The 20,058-nt window shown below is 32.9% G+C and overlaps 3 protein-coding genes across 5 annotated transcripts; 2 read left to right on the top strand and 1 right to left on the bottom strand.

Annotated features, from left to right (window-relative positions):
* The first annotated feature begins 7,146 nt into the window (after positions 1–7,146).
* Gnptab (N-acetylglucosamine-1-phosphate transferase subunits alpha and beta) lies at positions 7,147–11,892 on the top strand. 3 transcript variants are annotated; one of them, XM_083102105.1, is made up of 8 exons: positions 7,148–7,373; positions 7,716–8,137; positions 8,220–8,431; positions 8,547–8,795; positions 8,868–9,330; positions 9,443–9,614; positions 9,706–9,893; positions 10,025–11,892. In XM_083102105.1, exons 1-8 carry the CDS (start codon positions 7,221–7,223, stop codon positions 10,332–10,334), a joined length of 2,169 nt encoding a protein of 722 aa, XP_082958231.1. In that variant the 5' UTR covers positions 7,148–7,220; the 3' UTR covers positions 10,335–11,892. The 3 variants fall into 3 exon arrangements, with proteins under 3 accessions (XP_082958230.1, XP_082958231.1, XP_082958232.1); XM_083102104.1 differs by having other exon boundaries at positions 7,147–7,373; positions 8,547–9,330; XM_083102106.1 differs by lacking the exon at positions 7,148–7,373 and having other exon boundaries at positions 7,746–7,982; positions 8,547–9,330.
* On the bottom strand, positions 10,484–13,073 carry LOC145973004 (ropporin-1-like protein). The gene is made up of 5 exons (XM_083102107.1): positions 12,740–13,073; positions 11,534–11,792; positions 11,274–11,446; positions 10,956–11,201; positions 10,484–10,866 (listed from the first exon to the last, which is right to left on the bottom strand). Exons 1-5 carry the CDS (start codon positions 12,993–12,995, stop codon positions 10,733–10,735), a joined length of 1,068 nt encoding a protein of 355 aa, XP_082958233.1. The 5' UTR covers positions 12,996–13,073; the 3' UTR covers positions 10,484–10,732.
* Positions 13,074–14,249: 1,176 nt separating this feature from the next.
* Positions 14,250–19,679, top strand: Iswi (nucleosome-remodeling ATPase imitation SWI). The gene has a single exon (XM_083101927.1). The coding sequence runs from the start codon at positions 14,455–14,457 to the stop codon at positions 17,485–17,487; it is 3,033 nt and encodes a 1,010-aa protein (XP_082958053.1). The 5' UTR covers positions 14,250–14,454; the 3' UTR covers positions 17,488–19,679.
* The last annotated feature ends 379 nt before the right edge of the window (positions 19,680–20,058 follow it).

A 20,058-nucleotide genomic window follows, 5' to 3' on the forward strand; every position in this document is an offset into this window, starting at 1 on the left:
TAGCGAAAGCTGCAGCATAAATTTCACAGCATATGCTATCAGGTTGTTAAAGCTTTTAAATATTATATTATTTGTAGGCAACGGCGATGAAAGTAATTTTTTTTTTAGGCACCAATTTATCATATGTACAGCCGGGTAGGCATCGTACATTCGAAGCTTGGTATCATACAAAAAAATCGCCAGCAATCACTATAATTTGCTCCAATAATTTGTTAGCTTTTGTCGCTATGTGACATGCTGCAATTATATAAGATATATTATATAAGATATATTATATAAGAATTATCGAAATATAGCACGCTTTCAAAATAAGAATCATCTCTTATGACGCAAAAATCGGTCCAATGATTCATCTCATCTGGATTTTTATTCTTATCAAATATGCCTTTTAGTTGAGGCAGTGTCTTTATGATCTCTGAATTAAATTTCGTTTAAATTTCGCTACCAGAATGTACATGCAAATCGTATCTGATGTAAAACATTTTTAGTAACCAGCACACAAATTAAGATCGCTTCTCGAATTTTTTTTTAAATAACCAGCATACAAATTAAATTAGATCGCCTCTGGATTTTTTTTGAATAACCAGCACACGAATTAAATCGCCTCTGGATTTTTTTAAAAAATAATCAGCTCACGAATAGATCGCCTCTGACATAAATATTTTAATAACCAGAGCGCACATGCAAACCGCATCTGGTATAAAATATTTTTAAAAACAACCAGCCCACGAATAAATCGCCTCTGGATTTTTTTGAATAACCAGCACACGAATTAAATCGCCTGTAGGTTTTTTTACACCAGCATACGAATTAGTAGGTTTTTTTACACCAGCATACGAATTAGATCTCCTCTGGATTAAAAAAAAAAATAATCAGCTCACGAATAGATCGCCTCTGAAATAAATATTTTAATAACCAGATCGCACATGCAAACCGCATCTGGTATGAAATATTTCTAAAAACAACCCACGAATAAATCGCCCACGAATAAATCGCCTCTGGGATAAATATTTTTTAATAAGTATTTTTTTAATTAATAACTAGAGCGCATATGCAAACTGCATCTAGTAAAATATATAATCTGTACGTGTATATATATACACCGAAATATTAAATAGCCACTTTGATCCTTGCGATCTTTACGAATAATAATTATTATTCTAATATCTTAGAGTAAAAATATATTTCATCCGTGTTACTTTATCGTTCTACTTGACATTCTAAATATAATTTGGATTATGAGAGAACACGAAGTAAAACAATCGAATTATAGATGCAAATAATTAGCATAACGAAAGGCTCCGTGATAAATTGTTTAATAAATAATCAATTATAATCAATAAATTCAAATACTTCCAATTTAATATTTCGCGTTTATATATATTTAAATATATAAAATAATATACAAAATAATATATAAAATATTTCGACAACGAATTATCGATAACACGGCGTTCGACTTTGGCAATATAAAACATAAACAGTAGCGCGCTATACGTTATGGTTTTGTTATCATTCGCACGGTGACTTTCGAGTAATAAAGTAGTGGTGAGAAACGCTTCGTATATTGTAATTTTTTTACTAAACACGATTACGATTAGTATCGAAACATAATTTGCTATAAATATTAATAAAAATTAATTAATTAAAAATTAATCAACGACATGAAACAATATCTCAACGATAAATCTTTATCGAATCGCAATCATTCATTACTATGAATACAAATTGAAACAGGGGATACATAAAAGGAGAAAAAAAATTGTAAAAGGGGATACATAAAAGAATTAAATATGTTATGATTTTTCGATCATCGATGCTTATTATAACATTTCTTTAACAATATTAGAATTAAATATATTTCGATCAATACTTTAAATTTTCGCAATCCTTGTTAATTAAACAATATACAATTTAATCGATGATCGATTAAATGATAGGAATCCAAAATATTAAATAATCATTTCGTTCGTTGTTCGATCTTTACGGACAATAATTATTATTTTAATACTTAAAGTCAACTATATTTCATCCGTATTACTTTATCGGTCTACTTGACAATCTAAATATAATTTGGATTATGAGGGAACATGTAATAAAACAATCGAATTATAGATGCAAATAATTAGCATAACGAATGACTTCATGATGAATAGTTTAATAAATAATCAATTAATCTTAATCAATAAATTAAAATACTTCTATAATTTAATATTCCTCACGCAAATATTTTATATTATAGAAAATATTTCGGCAACGAGAGAATTATCAATAACACCGTGTTCGACCTTGATAAACAGTATCGCGCTATTGTTAACATGTTACACGGCTTTATTATCATTCGCACAGTAACCTTGAGTAGTGACGTGGAGATGTTTCACATATTATCAAATCCTTTCTTCACATAGTCAACCTTGGCGATATAAACAGTACCGCGGTAGTGTTTCTGACTTACGATCATTCGCTCAGTGACTCTTGAGCAGTGAAATAGTGATGTGAGACGTATCATATATTATCAAATTCTTTCTCTGAACACAATTGCAAGTGCAACGAGGAACTTTTCGTGAATGAGTGTAAGTGCAACGAGGAATTCAAATGAGTGCAACGAGGATTGAAGTGTCACGAGGAAAAAGCGAAGAAAGCAAAAGAAAGAAGAAGGAAATGGATGGACCAATAAGATATGATGTAAGTCATTGATATAAATTATTTATCACATTCATTATTTATTATATTGTTGCGTCCCGTCCCGCTGAATGTATTCGTCACCCGTTGAATTCTTTCGAAGAAGATCGTTTTCGCGCGTTGTCAAGATGTTGTTAGAAACAACGACTGTCAGAGAGCCCAGCTGTCAAGCTGTGCGGACGCGCGTCTATTTGTGATCCGTTTTACGATTATTCTGAATTCTTGTATGTTACTCGCGGTTTATTAAAATTCTTGTGCACCTTAAATCGCGTTATTAGTTATGAGTGCACGAGCGTCAGCGTATGTCGATTGTGTCGCGCACGTTCGATATATATCGTTCCGCGGACGCAACAATATATAAATTATTTATCATTAATATATATTCAAAATATACATATTTCACATACATGTTTCGTTTTATTTCTTTGATAGTGATTCAATATTGATTTTAAATTGTAACATATATAATACATATACTTGTAAAAAATATTCCATTTTATTTTAAAATGATTAAAACATTTATAAAATTTTTTATTAATATTTTCAGATACTTCTTATGTTTTATAAAACATTTCATATTAATATATTTATTTAAATATTTCATGTATAAAAAAATAGAAATTTTTTTATTTATCATATTTTTAAAAGCTTATACCTTAGAAATATAAATTATTTTGTAATTACGCGATTTACAACATTAAAATATATCTATTTAAAAGTAAAAATTAATTGGGCGCAATAATTAGTTTTAAAATCAATTATTTTGAACATTGCTTTATATAATAGATTTTCTTTTATCTTTTATATTCTTATTTATCGTTTATATTTGCCAATTTAAATTTATGTACTATATTACAAAATAAATTTCAAATTATGTATTATATTATATATAAAATTATATATAATATAACCCTCCCATGGGGTACACCTTGTCGCGGTGGGAGGGCTTAGTACTTGGATGGTGCCTTGAGGTTTATCTTAAATTTTTCTATTTATGATAAATCTTAAGGTGCCTGAATGGGAAGCTAAGTACCCTTTCGCGTCATCGGTGCCGTCAACGTGCCGCGGATGGCAAGCGCTTCGTTATCGCGTTTTCGCGTTGTAGTATTCTCGCGTCGTCGCGTTTTCGCGGAACTTTTGGCCTTTTTTATATAAAATCCCAATTTCATTTATTGTCACGAGTCTCTACTTCCCATGCCAACTAACTGGGATGTTTCGAGTTTACACACATTGCTTTGCAACGTTCACTCGCGCTTCGTGCTTCGTGCTTCGTCAAGTGATTCGGCCCGAATTAGTTAGAACTCGATCGATTGCTCGGAATGGTCGTCAATGTGTCCCTTCTCTTCGCTCGTCTACAGCCACACGCACTGCGTGTGTTAACCCTGTCGAGGAGTCGAGTGGATTCCCCTAGGCACGATTTTCGCTCGATAAAAGGGGTTGCCTCCTCATTTTCTAAATTGCTGAATGTTAGCATTTAAAAAATGTGGGTATCCTCTTCTTTTGCCGTCTACTAGCCTGGTGTAGCATATAGCAACCGCGGGAGGCATAATATGTCCGGGCGGAGCACCTGAAATCGTACTTAGCGAGTCCAGGTTCGATACGAGATAGGATAATTATGCGCGAAAAAGAGTTGGTGAACTTCATTTTCCTCTATTTTCGTCAATCGTTTCGTCTTCTTTCCGGTTTGGGCTTAGTCCTTGCTCGTTGTATCGTTGCATTCCCGACCTGTTGACTCGAAGCTGATTCTCGTAAGTGAAATGGGATTTTCGCTCGTACCGAAACCGGGAGTGCCGTTCAAAGTATATACATATTAAGTATATACATTGCGCGATCAAATATAAAATTTTTAATCGTACCGAAATAGTGCGGGAGTGCCGTTCAGTATCGCGCGTAAAATAGCGAAAATAGCGATATAAAAATATCGCTCGTGTGTGCGGGAGTGCCGTTAAGTATCGCGCGTCTAAGACTGAGAGGAGGAGGAGGCCTAGGAGAGACATCAGGCTCCGGCAGATCAAACTTCCGGTAAGCAATTTATTTATTTGTAATTATATATTAAATATTAAATATATTTATTATAATTTTAATTAAACAATTAATCGCAACAATTAATTTGATGTTTTTATTTATATTTTTTTATTTATATTTAAATAAGAGAGAATTAAAGAAAAAGATTTTTAAGTTAAAGCTATAATCTTGTAAAGGTGTAAACTTTTATAAAGTTATAAGAGAATTATTAGTAATGTTTTTTAAAATTTATAGAATTATTTTATTAATCTGCTATTATTATATTCATCGAATATAAAATTCAATGTATACAATAATTTTTGAAATATTAATTATTTTGAACGCTGCTACATTGGAATCTTCTTTTGTATGTTATAGATCGATGCAACAACCCTGATGATCTGAGAGGAGGAGCAGGCCTAGGAGAGGCATCCTGCACCGGCGGAACAACCTGATGGTGAATATTATTATTTATATTAATTATTATATTGCATATACATATTAATTTGGCTCATTTATTTGAATGATTAAACAAGAAAAATTTTAAAAAGTGATTTTATATAAATCCTATAAAAGTTGCTATTTAAACAATAGTCTTTTCAGAATTTAAAAAATTATTGCAGATTTATATATTTGTTTATTATTGCACGCATCGGATATAAAATTCGGATATAAAATTGCGTACAATAATAATTGAATTATAATGAAATATAATAAAATATTAATTATTTTAAAAGATATTATAATTTGAATGTTATATTTGTATGTTATAGACAACGTAGCTTCAATATTGACAACTCCGCTGTTGCGCATCAGTGTCGGTGAGTGAAAAACTTTTATTTAATTTTAAGGCAACGGATTTGTAGAGATTGTAGATGTAGATGTAGATTATAGATTGTAGATAAATCCGTTGCCTTGGATGAGCTAAGATAAATTAAGTTAAATAAATTTTAATAAATTCTTTTGAAATGCTTTGCATCTATTGCAAGAATATATTGAAGTATTAATTTAAAAAAGAATATCAAGAAAAGATTTTTTTAGTAAAGATTTTGTCTAATTTATTAAGTAAAGATTTTGTCTAATCTAACGCGCACTTAACTTATTCTAATTTCTTAGCTCATTAATCGTAGAATTTGTTTGTAGATATAGTGTTAAACTTTACTTTAATTTAATATAAAGCCAAATGATTAATTCATTAAATTATTAATTCATAACATGTAACATATGATAATAAATGACTTAACATATGGCCATGTTAGCAATTTAATATAATATATAGAAATTTGTAGTTTGGCTTTATTTTAGTTAAAATAAAGTTATATTCAAATATTTAACGAACGATCGTAAAATCGAACGATCGTTACGATAAGCGTGAAATATTTACGCTCATTTGCCGGTAATTATCGGCAAAAGAAGGAGTTTTTATTTCCTTTTTCTCGATCTCTGATTAGAGATCGAGCGAGAAAGTGGCCAGGATCAACGAAAGGTAGGGCCAACTGGCCTGAAGAAAAGCTCCCACGTGATTAGATTAAGTTAGGGAATGTAATTAGGGCATTGATTAAAATATATATAATTAAATATATATAAATATATATAATTAGAGATAGGCTTATATAGAGATAGAGATATCTATACTCGAGAACAAATGTCCATAAAAAGTATTCCGATGGACTCCATAAAAAGGAATAAGCATGACAAATGATGATAATCCTTATGATGTTAACACAAAGGAATTAATTAGAAACTAAAAAACAGTGTGCATACAATCTATTTATTAATAATAATACTATTTTGTAATTATATTAAATTTTATAATTTAGTACATTGTATTATATAAAGTATTAAGCATAAAAATATTATGCTGGTATGAAAATTATAATAAAAATATATAAATAATGTTGACTATATATTAGAATGGAACATATGAATTCTTTATATATTTTATATAAAGAATTCAAGAAAGAGAAATTCAAGAATTAAAGAAAGGGACATTTAAAATTTTGCAACATCTATATTTTTGGAATCTTAATTATAAAATCTTCAGAAAAATCAGTGATTAATTTAGCAAATTCTATACATGTATTAATAATTAAATTTTTAAATAATTAAAAAAATGATTAATAAATATCAAAGATTAGTTTACTGCTAATTAAGAAGATTTATAGGAATATGGTTAAAAATGTTTTCATCCCACAGTAGTTATTTTGTGTTTTGTAAATAAAAATATATATATTTATTTCATCTTTATATTAACATTACACTGGAAGATTACAGTATCTTTCGTGTTTGAATAATTTATTTACTACTAATTTAAATATATACATAAGCGTCTTGCTATAGCATCTTGATATAGCACTAGTGCTACACCGGCGTTTCGTGCACATAGCACGGAACAAAACCAGAGATTGTGCACATTATATGTTACCCTCTGAGAACATTCGTGGACATTGGCTTCGTAGTTTCATGTCCACGTGAGGGTGTATCGCTTTCAGGGATTACCTAAAGATGGTTTTGAGAGTTGATAAAGTCGGGCAATGTTAATTGCATCAAATATTTTTATTAATATAATGAGCACATGGAAGTTGATACAGCGACGTTGTTACGATTTACTTTCATATAAATATTCCCTGCTTGTGATATTGGTGGCATTTACCTGCATATTCATTGGCATAGTACATTTTGGAGAGGTTAGAATAATGATTATTTTTTTTATGCACATGATAGATCGTACAATTCATAAAAATTATTTTAAACTTTTTTTAGTTTTTGTTATTGTTCATTGAAAAATGTTTGGTTACTCCTTAATATTATAATCCGATATAATTGTTATATATATATATATAACAACTACATCATACATATATATATGTTATATATATATGTTATATGTATGTTATATATATATATATATATATATATATATATATATATATATATATATATACCATACATACATATATATAATAAATGATAATTAATGTCAATGTTTTGCATGTTGAAGTATTTGATGAATAGAGGTCTTGCTTTAGGTATGGTTGACATGGAGCAAGGAAAAATACGAGGCAGTATTTCATTCTTTCAATGACAATATCTTAGGAAAATCCTTCCAGAAGAAATTGTGCCAACATGTCCCTATAGATGTGGTTTATACATGGGTAAATGGTTCCGATCCAGTGTTTTTAGAAAATCTTCAGAAGCATGTTCCCATTATGGATCTTAGCACTGCAGCATCGAGATTTAGTGATAAAGACGAATTACGCTATTCGTTGCGATCATTGGAAATGTATGCACCCTGGGTGAGGCATGTTTATATCGTTACCAATGGCCAAATACCAAGTTGGCTCGATATGGATAATCCTCGGATGACTCTAGTCAGTCATGAAGATATTTTTTTAAATAAAAGTGATTTACCAACTTTTTCTAGTCCCGCTATTGAAAGTCATATTCATAGGTGCTTGGAAATATATATGAATCCATATTATTATATGATGAAATATATACAAATATGCAACAACATTTTTGTATTCTTTTAGAATACCTGGAATCTCTGACAAGTTTCTATATTTTAACGATGACGTCATGTTAGGTGCCGAGGTATGGCCGGAAGATTTTATAACTCAAGCAGGTGGACAAAAAGTGTACTTGGCATGGTGGGTTCCAGATTGCTCTGACATATGTCCATGGGCATGGGTCGGCGATGGATCCTGTGATCACGCTTGTAACACTACATTATGCGAGTTTGATGGTGATTAAATAATTTTATAACATTGTTGTGTGAGTTGTGTATATAAATATAATATACATATATATATGTAACTATAATATATATTATCTAAATAATTGTCCTAACAATAATGTAGGTGGAGATTGTCAAACAACCACTGTCCCTATTGATAGCGAGACTATAAAAGAAAAAAGCGATGATTTATACAAATATTTGGAAGATTCTCGTGAGAACAATAATAATGAATTAATTAATATCTTACATGACAAAAATGTCGTTGATTTATTACGGAATGATATGCCAGTGTCTACAGTTCAAATGTTGCCTTTGTATAATCTCAATACTGTTAAGCCCATTGACACACTTGATGATTTCAGAAATAATGGTAATGTGGAATTGTATGTGCGAAGTAATGTATATGTAAAATCTAATGATAAAAAAATCTATAAATCTGCAGGTGTTCTTCAGCCTGTATATTCTAAACTTTTACGCAGAAATCTTTTAAACAAAACTGCTAAGCATGTTGAACAATTGAGACGCTACCATAATGACATAAATCTCGCACCATCCAACAATTCTGTTAAGTTCGGTAAATTCGCATATTCGAATCAATGGAAACACAATATACGAGGACTTGATATTTACGCGGAATCTTTATTATATGTTAATAAGATATATAATGTCGCTTATGGTCTCGAACGAAGAAAAGTACCAGCGCATATGCCACATTTAATAGATAAATGGATTGTAAATGACATGCAAGAGAAATTCAAGCTTGAGTTTAAAAAAACGTCTAATCATAAGGTGAGAGATTCCGAAGACATGCAATTCGCATTTTCTTACTTCTACTTTTTGTCCAGTGAAAAACGAAAAGTACCCATCGGAGAAATATTTGATATGTTTGACACTGACAAATCACGGTAAGAAACAGCATGTCATTAATTAACAAAGTTATAATTATTAAAGTTATTAAGTAAATTAAGTTATTTAGTAATTATTTATTTAGCTTATTTAGTAAATCAATGTTTTTAGAACTTGGTCAGATAGGGAGATAAGAACGCTTTTATCAAGATTATATCCATTACCGCTAGATTATAATCTGGTCATGGAATTTGAAAATGCGATAACAAATTGTTCTCATGACACTGTTTTATCAGAAATTATTGATGTCCCACCTGGAGAAAGATACCTAGATTCTACTCTCGTAAGTATAGAGCATTTTAAAATAATTGTTCAATATTGAATGTGATTGAACAGTAAACAAAATTACAATTTTTTTTTCTATTTTTTTGCAGCCAATAGTTTCTAAGGAATTAATATTGAATTGTGAATCAGTGTCTAGAAAAATGCAATCGAAATTCGGTGAAAGTAGCCGGTATTCACATGAAATAATAAAAGCTGGAAAAAATGAAATTTTTGAGATGTTGACCAGCAATGTTTCTTCAACGGTACAATTGCTGGATGAAATTCGGAGAGATCCCAAGTATGTGTATATATCTCGTTTTATATATATATATATATATATATATATATATATATATATACATATATATGTATATGTATAATATATGTTAAACACATATAGAAATGATTTTCATGTAATTATTTTTTCAGAAAATTTATTTGCTTGAATGACGATATGGACCCTATTAGGCATTCCGAGAATGAAGTCGTTCGTGCCTTGTTGAATGATTTCTATCGTTCGTTATATCCGTTGCGAAGTAGTTTTGAATTGCCAGCGCAGTATCGAAATCGTTTCTCTCATAGACACGAGCTTCTTGAGTGGCGAGGGAATCGTGCAAAAGCTAGGAATTTATTATTATGCCTTGTGGCATTGCTTCTTTCCTTTACATTTTATCACATATTCTATCATCATATACGTAGATTATGCAGAACTCGAGAGTTATCTACATTTCTTGTGTGAAGAATTAATAATAAATCTAAACCATATGCGAATGTAAAGTTTTTTAACGGAAAACTGATAACTATATATATATATATATATATATATATACATTAACATAATTAATTAAAAGAATAATATTTGTAGAAAGATCTGTAGGATAAGGACTTCCATTTGACATTTTCTAAAACTAGATAACTGTATTTCTCTGTGATATGGAATAAATACTCTTTTATATAATTACATTTTAATAAAAGGCTGAAAACTATAATAGAATATGTTAAAAAATACACAAGTAATAAATGTATCTGAAGATTACAAACGTGCCACACTTATGTACATTATTTTTCTTTTTTTGTTACAGTTGTATTCTCCATATCTATTGTTATAAAATGATGGAATGTACAAGACCATGATAATTATTCGTGTAAAGATGGACAATTTATGTGGCGAATATTTCGCGGTCCCACCATGCCCTCTTGAAGTTTTGCGCACTCGAGCATCCACGTCGCTACACTTGCGATTCGCTCAGCTGGTAATCGAGATCCTATACCTATATTTTGATTTCGTATCAAGACAAACTTCGACAAGCCCCCCACTATACATATAAGCCCCACTATACATATAAAGACACAAAACTACCTGGTACATTTAAATGACACGTAATCTCTCCGTCTTTTTCAACTTCAAAAACTAGACTTCCATCGCTATTAACATTATCAATTCCACAGAATTTCTTATCGATTGTATTATTTTTATTTTTTGAACAATCATTGCTGGTGAAATCGTCGTCTCTTCGACTAGCCAAAGAAATATCAGTTTCCTTTTCTTCGTTATCAAGTTCCTTCTCGAACGAACTATTTACCATTGGTTCTATTGACAAGTCGGCTACAAAAAAGGGATTTTAATAGATAAATTACATGATAAAATGGAAGAAAATATCATAGTCGATAATCGTACTTTTCGATGAGACAATCTCATCTTTGGATATTAATTCCGAATCCAAATTAATGTCCACGTCGGTATCTTGACTATTTATGGAGGTACGATCTACAGAGCTGTCTTTACGTTCTGTCGCATCTCGATCGCGTGCACTTTTCTCGCTACCGTCACAAACGAGTCCTGCTAAATATCTAATATTGTTCCGAACATTATTCAAACGATGGCATATTAAATTAATAGCTGAAATTAGAAACTAAATTGGCGCACTAAATTCTTACTCGTATGTCTCCATGAATAAAGTGAGCGGGATCATCGCGGATCCTCCATCCGGTTCATGGGTGAATAATTGACAAATCAGGATCATTGTCTCGGTGAGACTAGCTCCAAGAAGGCCCACCGCTATAGCCAGAAACTTTTTCACTTGACATGTGCGTTGAAATTTTCCGATTGTTACGATCGCGTCGAAATCCTTACGATCCAAGCAGAGACAATCCCAACGGTGTAAAACTATCTCAATGGGTAATGTCTTGTTGTAATCTGAAGGAATTTATAGTTAATAGAGTCTTAATTATATAGAGAATTAATTAAATTTGTTTTACTTATTATATATATAATAAATATATTTACATAGCAATAATCACATAATCATCAATAAATATCCTATATTTATATATCATAAACAATAAAAAATTTTATTATAATTATAAACGACAATTGTATCTCAACTGCAAGATGCAGTGACCAATAATGACTTATATCAAATATTTAAAAAAAAAAGATTATTGAGTTTTTACGCTTAATTCGCTCGATCGCTTGTAAAAAGGGTTGGAAAATATTGCACAAATATATAGTGCATAATATTGCCTCTTTCGGTAAGCTAGATATATTTTTATAAGTTGACGATTTATCATATTAGAAAAATTAATATCGTATCGTTTATCTAACAATAAAAAAATCTCCATCAAATCAAAATTTTGTCTCATAATTTCTTCTTTTACAGTTTCTAGCATTATTTGTTATTTTCTTAGCAACTTATTTAGATTAGAAAAAAATATACAAAGTATTCATCTTTTGATAGATAAAATCATTTTTGTGATAAATTCTCAAAGAAATTTGAAAATTTTTCCTCGACGAAAATGTCGAGAAAAATCATCATTTTTGGCAAATTTACAATTTTTGCACCTCGATAACTGAAATTAAAATTTTATTAAATTTCTATTAAATTTCATCTCCAAAATTAAGCAAAGAATATAATTTTGTTAATCTTTTAACTTTCTAATTTAAAAATTTAATTTACGAAAAGCAACTTTCCCTTTCAATCGCTTAAAAATTATTGATTAATTTTAAAAAATTATTAATTAATTATTGAAAAATTATGTTTCATCATTTTTGTCGAGGAAAAATCGTCTCCAAATTAGCCAGAGAATCTGTCATTAAAAAAACACATCCGGTATATAAAATTATCGAGACACTTCGCATCATACTTCCAAATTGTCGAAGCAGTACTCTGAGAAATCCCAACGTCAAACCGGAGGCTGTACTCGGCGGTGGGTACTCGAGTCGCGACTTGACCGGGGGCTCTTCGCCGTCAGCCAGTGCGCGAAAATACGAGCCGGACCACCTGAGAAGATCGTGAGGCTGCGTGCGTATCGCGGCTTTGCAAAATTGCTTCAGGATCATCGGCAGCTTGGCTGGCACCGCGATTTCGCGTCCGAAAAACGGCTGCTCGACGAAAGACATTCTTTACGTTGTTCGAAATGCCTTTATTGTTGTGCCACCGCGATACCTTGGTCGTCCAGGAAACGTCGATGACGACTTGGCGCCAAAAGTGCGAATACATATACGTATTTAGGGTATTGTTAAGACAACTGTAATTATTTTACAAATAAAAAAGAGGTCAAAAGTATAGAATAATTTCTTCGCATACGATACTTCATTTTCGACAAGATTGACTCCGAAAATTGGAAAATTATTAATAATAAATATTATTTTTTCTTTTAAAGCTGGAATAAATTATAAGGGTTTTGCATGACCCATCCTTTAATTCATCTCGCGACAGTTGCTATTAAAATATTTTGTGTATTGAAAAATTAAAGTTTATCTAGATATATCCCAGCAAACACCAAATAACAGTTATATAATTGTTAATTATAATTTCCCACTCACAATATAACTGTTACATGTTATATAACAGTTACATAACACGTTACAGTTATATTGTTGAGTGGGAAATTACAACTAACAATTACATAAATGTTATTTGGTGTTTGCTGGGATTTATATTCTTTAATAATTGAATTACTTATATTTTTTTATTAAGAGAATTAGAATTAAATTACTTATATTTTAAATTGTTTTATATCAATAAATTATTATTATTATTATATATTTAATGTGTTCTTTGTACTTTAATTTATTTTTGTATTTGTATTTTAATTACATATATAGAATTTTATATTTATTCATTTATTTAAAATAAATACACATATACTGTTATATTTAATAATAATAATATTGAATAAGTATATATAATATTTTTTTATTTATTAAAATTAGTTTATTTATAAAAGTAAAAATTGCGATATATATTCGCGAATTCAAAATGATAAATGTTTAATTTGACCTCTTCATTTTGAATTTAAAAAATAAGAATACATTTATTTAATATTTTTTTGTGCAAAAATAAAGGTTTTGCAAAATAAAATTATGTCTAATATCACAAAAAAATGATATTTATCAACAATATTATTATGACAATCAATCAAAGATCAGAAAATATATCATATCGACAGAATATGCAGATGTCGCGATGGAAGAGACATCTATGTATGAAAAGGTACTTTAAGATAAAGATTTATTTCGATTGGTTATCTAAATAGGGTCCCCATCAATACTCTAGTAACTTCCTAGTCAACAGCCAATCGGTATGTCGAACGCGAACCTTGTGCAAATTGATAACGTCCGCGATCCGAGTGCAGTTACTCTAGTAATTTTGGAGGGATAAGCGCAATATGGCGGTAAATGGCGATCCACGGCGGTGTTTGATGCTGTAGACGCGGTGCGTCGACAACGATCTAACCGAGACAGGCCAACAAGTTGATCGTCAGGTACAAGTCGCTGAGATACCTAATATTTGCGAAGGCGAAGGTTTCATTTCCGGAAAGACGAGCCTACGTCGTAGGTAGTCCAGCTGAGCAAGATGTCTAAGGCAGACGAGAACGCGGACACCGGCGATACCGGGGACAACTCGAACGGATCCTCGGCGGAGACCACATCGTCGAGGGGCGGTGACTTCGAGACGAAACTCGAGACGGATCGCAGCAAGCGGTTCGACTACCTGCTGAAGCAGACCGAGATCTTCTCGCACTTTATGACGAACAATCAGAAGGACAAGGCTGGCAGCCCGTTGAAGATCAAGGCCGGCAGGCCTAGAAAACACCAACCGGAGAATCAACCTAAATCCGACTCTGGCGACCACAGGCATCGTAAGACCGAACAGGAGGAGGATGAGGAGTTGTTGGCCGAGAGTAACGCCAGCGTGGCGCCTACCACGCGCTTCGAATCCTCTCCGCATTACATCAAGTCCGGAGAGTTACGCGATTATCAGATACGCGGTTTAAATTGGATGATATCGCTCTACGAGCATGGTATAAACGGTATTCTGGCGGACGAGATGGGTCTGGGTAAGACGCTACAGACCATCTCCCTTCTTGGATACATGAAACACTTTCGAAACATTCCTGGTCCTCACATCGTCATCGTTCCCAAGTCGACGCTGGCTAATTGGATGAATGAGTTTAAGAAGTGGTGTCCCAGCCTCAGAGCTGTGTGTCTCATCGGAGACGCAGAGACTAGAAATACCTTTATCAGAGATGTAATGATGCCTGGCGAATGGGATGTATGTGTAACATCCTACGAGATGGTCATCAAGGAGAAATCAGTATTCAAAAAGTTCAACTGGCGTTATATGGTGATAGATGAAGCTCACAGAATAAAGAACGAAAAGTCCAAGCTGTCGGAGATCCTCAGGGAGTTCAAAACCACTAATCGACTTCTATTAACAGGCACACCGCTGCAAAATAATCTTCACGAACTGTGGTCCCTATTGAATTTTCTTCTGCCAGATGTATTCAATAGTTCGGACGATTTTGACTCATGGTTTAATACAAATAGTTTTCTAGGCGATAATTCTTTGGTCGAGAGGCTACACGCAGTCCTTAGGCCGTTCCTCCTGAGGCGTTTAAAATCTGAAGTGGAAAAGGGACTCAAACCCAAGAAAGAGATCAAAGTGTACATTGGTCTAAGTAAAATGCAAAGAGAATGGTATACTAAAGTATTGATGAAGGACATAGATATTGTGAACGGCGCAGGAAAAATAGAGAAAATGAGATTGCAGAACATTTTGATGCAACTGCGTAAGTGCTGCAATCATCCGTATTTGTTTGACGGTGCTGAGCCCGGACCACCGTACACTACTGATGAGCATCTCGTTTATAATTGTGGCAAAATGGTAATTCTTGATAAGTTATTGCCGAAATTACAGCAGCAAGAATCCCGAGTTTTGGTATTCAGTCAGATGACGAGAATGCTCGATATCCTGGAGGACTATTGTCACTGGAGATGTTTTCAGTATTGTCGGTTAGACGGCAACACCGCTCACGAGGATCGTCAGCGACAAATCAACGAGTACAACGCACCCGGCAGCGAGAAGTTCATTTTCATGTTGTCGACTCGCGCTGGTGGCCTAGGTATCAACTTGGCAACCGCCGACGTGGTCATCATTTACGATTCCGATTGGAATCCACAAATGGATCTGCAAGCGATGGACCGCGCGCATCGTATAGGCCAGCAGAAGCAAGTGCGGGTCTTCAGATTTATCACAGAGAACACGGTGGAGGAGAAGATCGTGGAGCGGGCCGAGGTAAAGCTACGCTTGGACAAGCTCGTTATTCAGCAGGGACGACTGGTCGACGCCAAGCAGACAGCATTGAACAAGGACGAGATGCTCAACATGATCAGGCACGGCGCGAACGAGGTGTTCGCATCCAAGGACAGCGCAATCACCGACGAGGACATAGACACTATATTGCAAAAGGGTGAAGCCAAGACAGAGGAGATGAAGCAGAAACTGGAGAGTCTGGGTGAATCCTCACTGCGGAATTTCACTGTCGACGCACCCACTGATTCCGTGTATCAGTTCGAAGGCGAGGATTACCGCGAGAAGCAGAAGATCCTCGGGATAGGCAATTGGATAGAGCCGCCGAAGCGCGAGCGTAAAGCCAATTACGCGGTCGACGCTTATTTCAGAGAAGCATTGAGAGTGTCGGAACCGAAGGCACCGAAAGCACCGAGGCCGCCGAAGCAACCGATAGTGCAAGATTTCCAATTTTTTCCACCGCGATTATTCGAACTGCTGGATCAGGAGATTTATTATTTCAGGCAGACGGTCGGCTACAAAGTCCCAAAGAACCCCGAACTCGGATCGGACGCCGCCCGGATACAGAAGGAAGAACAGCGTAAGATCGATGACGCTCAGCCACTCACCGACGAGGAGATCGCCGAGAAGGAGAAGCTGCTCCTTCAAGGCTTCACCAACTGGACCAAACGGGATTTCAATCAGTTCATCAAAGCGAACGAGAAGTATGGCCGCGACGATATCGAGAACATCGCGAAGGAGGTCGAGGGGAAAACGCCGGAGGAGGTAATGGAGTATTCGGCCGTTTTCTGGGAACGTTGCCACGAGCTCCAGGATATAGACCGCGTGATGGCGCAGATCGAGCGGGGCGAGGCCAAGATCCAGAGACGCGCCGGCATCAAGAAGGCTCTGGACGCCAAGATGGCCAGATACCGCGCGCCCTTTCATCAGCTCAGGATAGCTTATGGCACGAACAAGGGTAAGAATTACACCGAGGAGGAGGACAGATTTCTCGTTTGTATGCTACACAAACTCGGCTTCGACAAAGAGAACGTGTACGAGGAGCTACGAGCTACGGTGAGATCGGCGCCCCAATTCCGCTTCGATTGGTTTGTCAAGTCGCGCACGGCGTTGGAGCTACAACGTCGCTGCAACACCCTGATAACTCTGATAGAGCGCGAGAATCAGGAGCTGGAGGAACGCGAGAGACAAGAGAGGAGAAAGAAAGGCGGCAATTTGGGGACGAAACCGACCTCGAAGCGGAAACAGGAGAACCTGCCGGCGCCTCAAGACAAACCGCGAAAAAAGAAAAAATAAACTCGTGTGCGCGACGAGTTTATCTTCCCCCTCTAGACTCTTGGAACTACTTTTTTTTTTACGACGTGGTTGAGAAACACGCAGTGTATTCACCAGACAATTTTTCTATATTTACAAATCTACAAATTTTCACAGCGATATATATATGACGCCTATTACATATATCATTACAATAGGATACATTTTTAAATAACGACATCATCAAGCTTCACGTTTAATGTTTATAATTCGTCGTAATTAATATTCGCATAAGTTCGAAACTAGATTTTATTAATGTTGCGAAATTATCAATAGCCACATTAAGATGGACTTTCTGATAAATTAGCAAAAATTTAAAATAGCGTGAGTGTGTTTTCATATATCACATCATCATTCACACAGATACTGAAATATAAGAGATGTATTATTTATTTTTCCAGACTTGTCAAAAACTAGGTAAAAGAGTCGTTAATACCATCCTTTTCTCGTTTCGATAAATGTTAGTATTCTTATCAATTTGAATCTTGCTTTAACTTATAGCATTCCATTAATAAACTATATCTATGTATTATAATATATTGAAATATCATATCTATCATATCTGTATATTATAATATTTGACTAAATGGATCTGCAGACACCAATTGCATTATACCACAATGATACCTTAAGATATTTATTTAATGATTGCATGTTACAATTTCACAGCGCAGTACATATTATAATATATAAATAGGATATAGTTTATCAATGGAACGCTGTAAGTTAATGCAAGATTTGAATTGACATGAATACTAACATTCATCGATACAAGAAAAGGATCGTATTAATCTTCTGCATAACTCAAATTTATAAGGTGAATGATTTAACTAAAGCGATTTTAATAAATATTATATCTCATAAGAGAGAAGTATTAAAGTGAAATATGTATGCATAATATAACTAATTTAAAATTTTTATCCCTGTAAGAGATTTTCATTAAGATTTATTTATTATTAAACATTCAAACTATAAATTTTTCTTGTTCATGTACATATATGTGCTTATACATTTGTATACTTGGATATAAAACTCTCACATCTAGATGTTTCATTTATCTAGAAATGTGATTTAATTCGAGTCGTAGAGCTGCAGTTCTGGATGATGAAATAGTAATCTTTATCATTATGAGAGATAGCAGCATCTCTTTTTGGAAATGTATGATGCAGCTTTTGAGACAGATCTGGAAAAATAAATATAATACATCTTCTCTTATATATTTCGGTATCTGTGTGAATGATGTGATATATAAAAAAAACACGCTACTTTAAAGCTCTTGCTAATCAAAAAATCCCATCGTAACATGGTTATTGATAATTTCACAGCATTAATAAAATCTAGTTTCGAATTTACACAAATATTAATTTTCTTCTGAGAAAGTATTCTTAAGCATTATATATTTTCACAGATGCTATCTCTCTTAATGACAAAGATTACTATTTCATCGTCCAGAACTGCAGCTCTACGATCCCAATTAAATCACATTTCTAGATAAATGTAGAAACATCTAGTTGTGGGAGTTTTATATCCAAGTATACAAATGTATAAGTACATATATGTACATGAACAAGAAAAATTTATAGTTTGAATATTTAATAATAAATAAATCTTAATGAATCTCTTACAAGGATAAAAGTTTTAAATTAGTTATATTACGCATACATATTTCACTTTAATACTTCTCTCTTATGAGATATAATATTCATTAAAATCGTTTTACTCTTGAATCATTCAAAATTACTTTATAAATATCTTTATATTTGAGGTATGCATGAGTCAAATATGAAATTAATTTTGAGAATATTTATTTATCACGTGCCACACACACAAAAACTGAGCAATAAGCGTAATGCTTCGACTTAAATATAAATGCAAGAACGTATTGCGAAGAATATATAAGTAATAAAAATATTAATGTATCTAATAATCATCTCATATTTATTAATAAGTGAAAGAGATAATGAGATGAGAGAATGTCATGTATAATTTATGTTTTTAATTAAAAAGATAGAAAGAAGAAAGAAGTAGAATGGATTGCTGAAACACTTATATTATTTTTGTTAACAAATAATGGAAAAATAATGATAAATCGATTAATGGATCGAACATATGTATGGAAATTTACCAAATATAAAATGTCTTTCCTTTGCATACAATACAGATCGAAAAATATATCGCACATTGTGTAAATTTACAAGTCAAAAGGGAAATCTGATTTTTCTTTTGAACTTTAAGGCCTCAAAGTTCTATTCACCGTTACAAAACACAATATCCTAATTTTACACACCTTATATATTTTCCAGAATTTGTTTGCCTTCCCCGATCTAGAAAGTTATAAAGAAGAAAAATATTGCTGAAAATTTTATATAGGTTTTATACATTATATTGTAAATGATAATCAATTGGTAAAGAGAAAGAATTAATCGATCTTATAAACGTTATTAATTGTCTAGGCATGTGATGATATATATCTATGTATATGTGTATATACATATATATATATATATATATATATATATATATATATATATATATATATATATATTAGTATAT

This window comes from Camponotus vicinus, unplaced genomic scaffold (genome assembly GCF_025532165.1).
Source record: "Camponotus vicinus isolate PSW18456_S1 unplaced genomic scaffold, iyCamVici1.0 SCAF_6, whole genome shotgun sequence".
NCBI lineage: Eukaryota > Metazoa > Arthropoda > Insecta > Hymenoptera > Formicidae > Camponotus > Camponotus vicinus.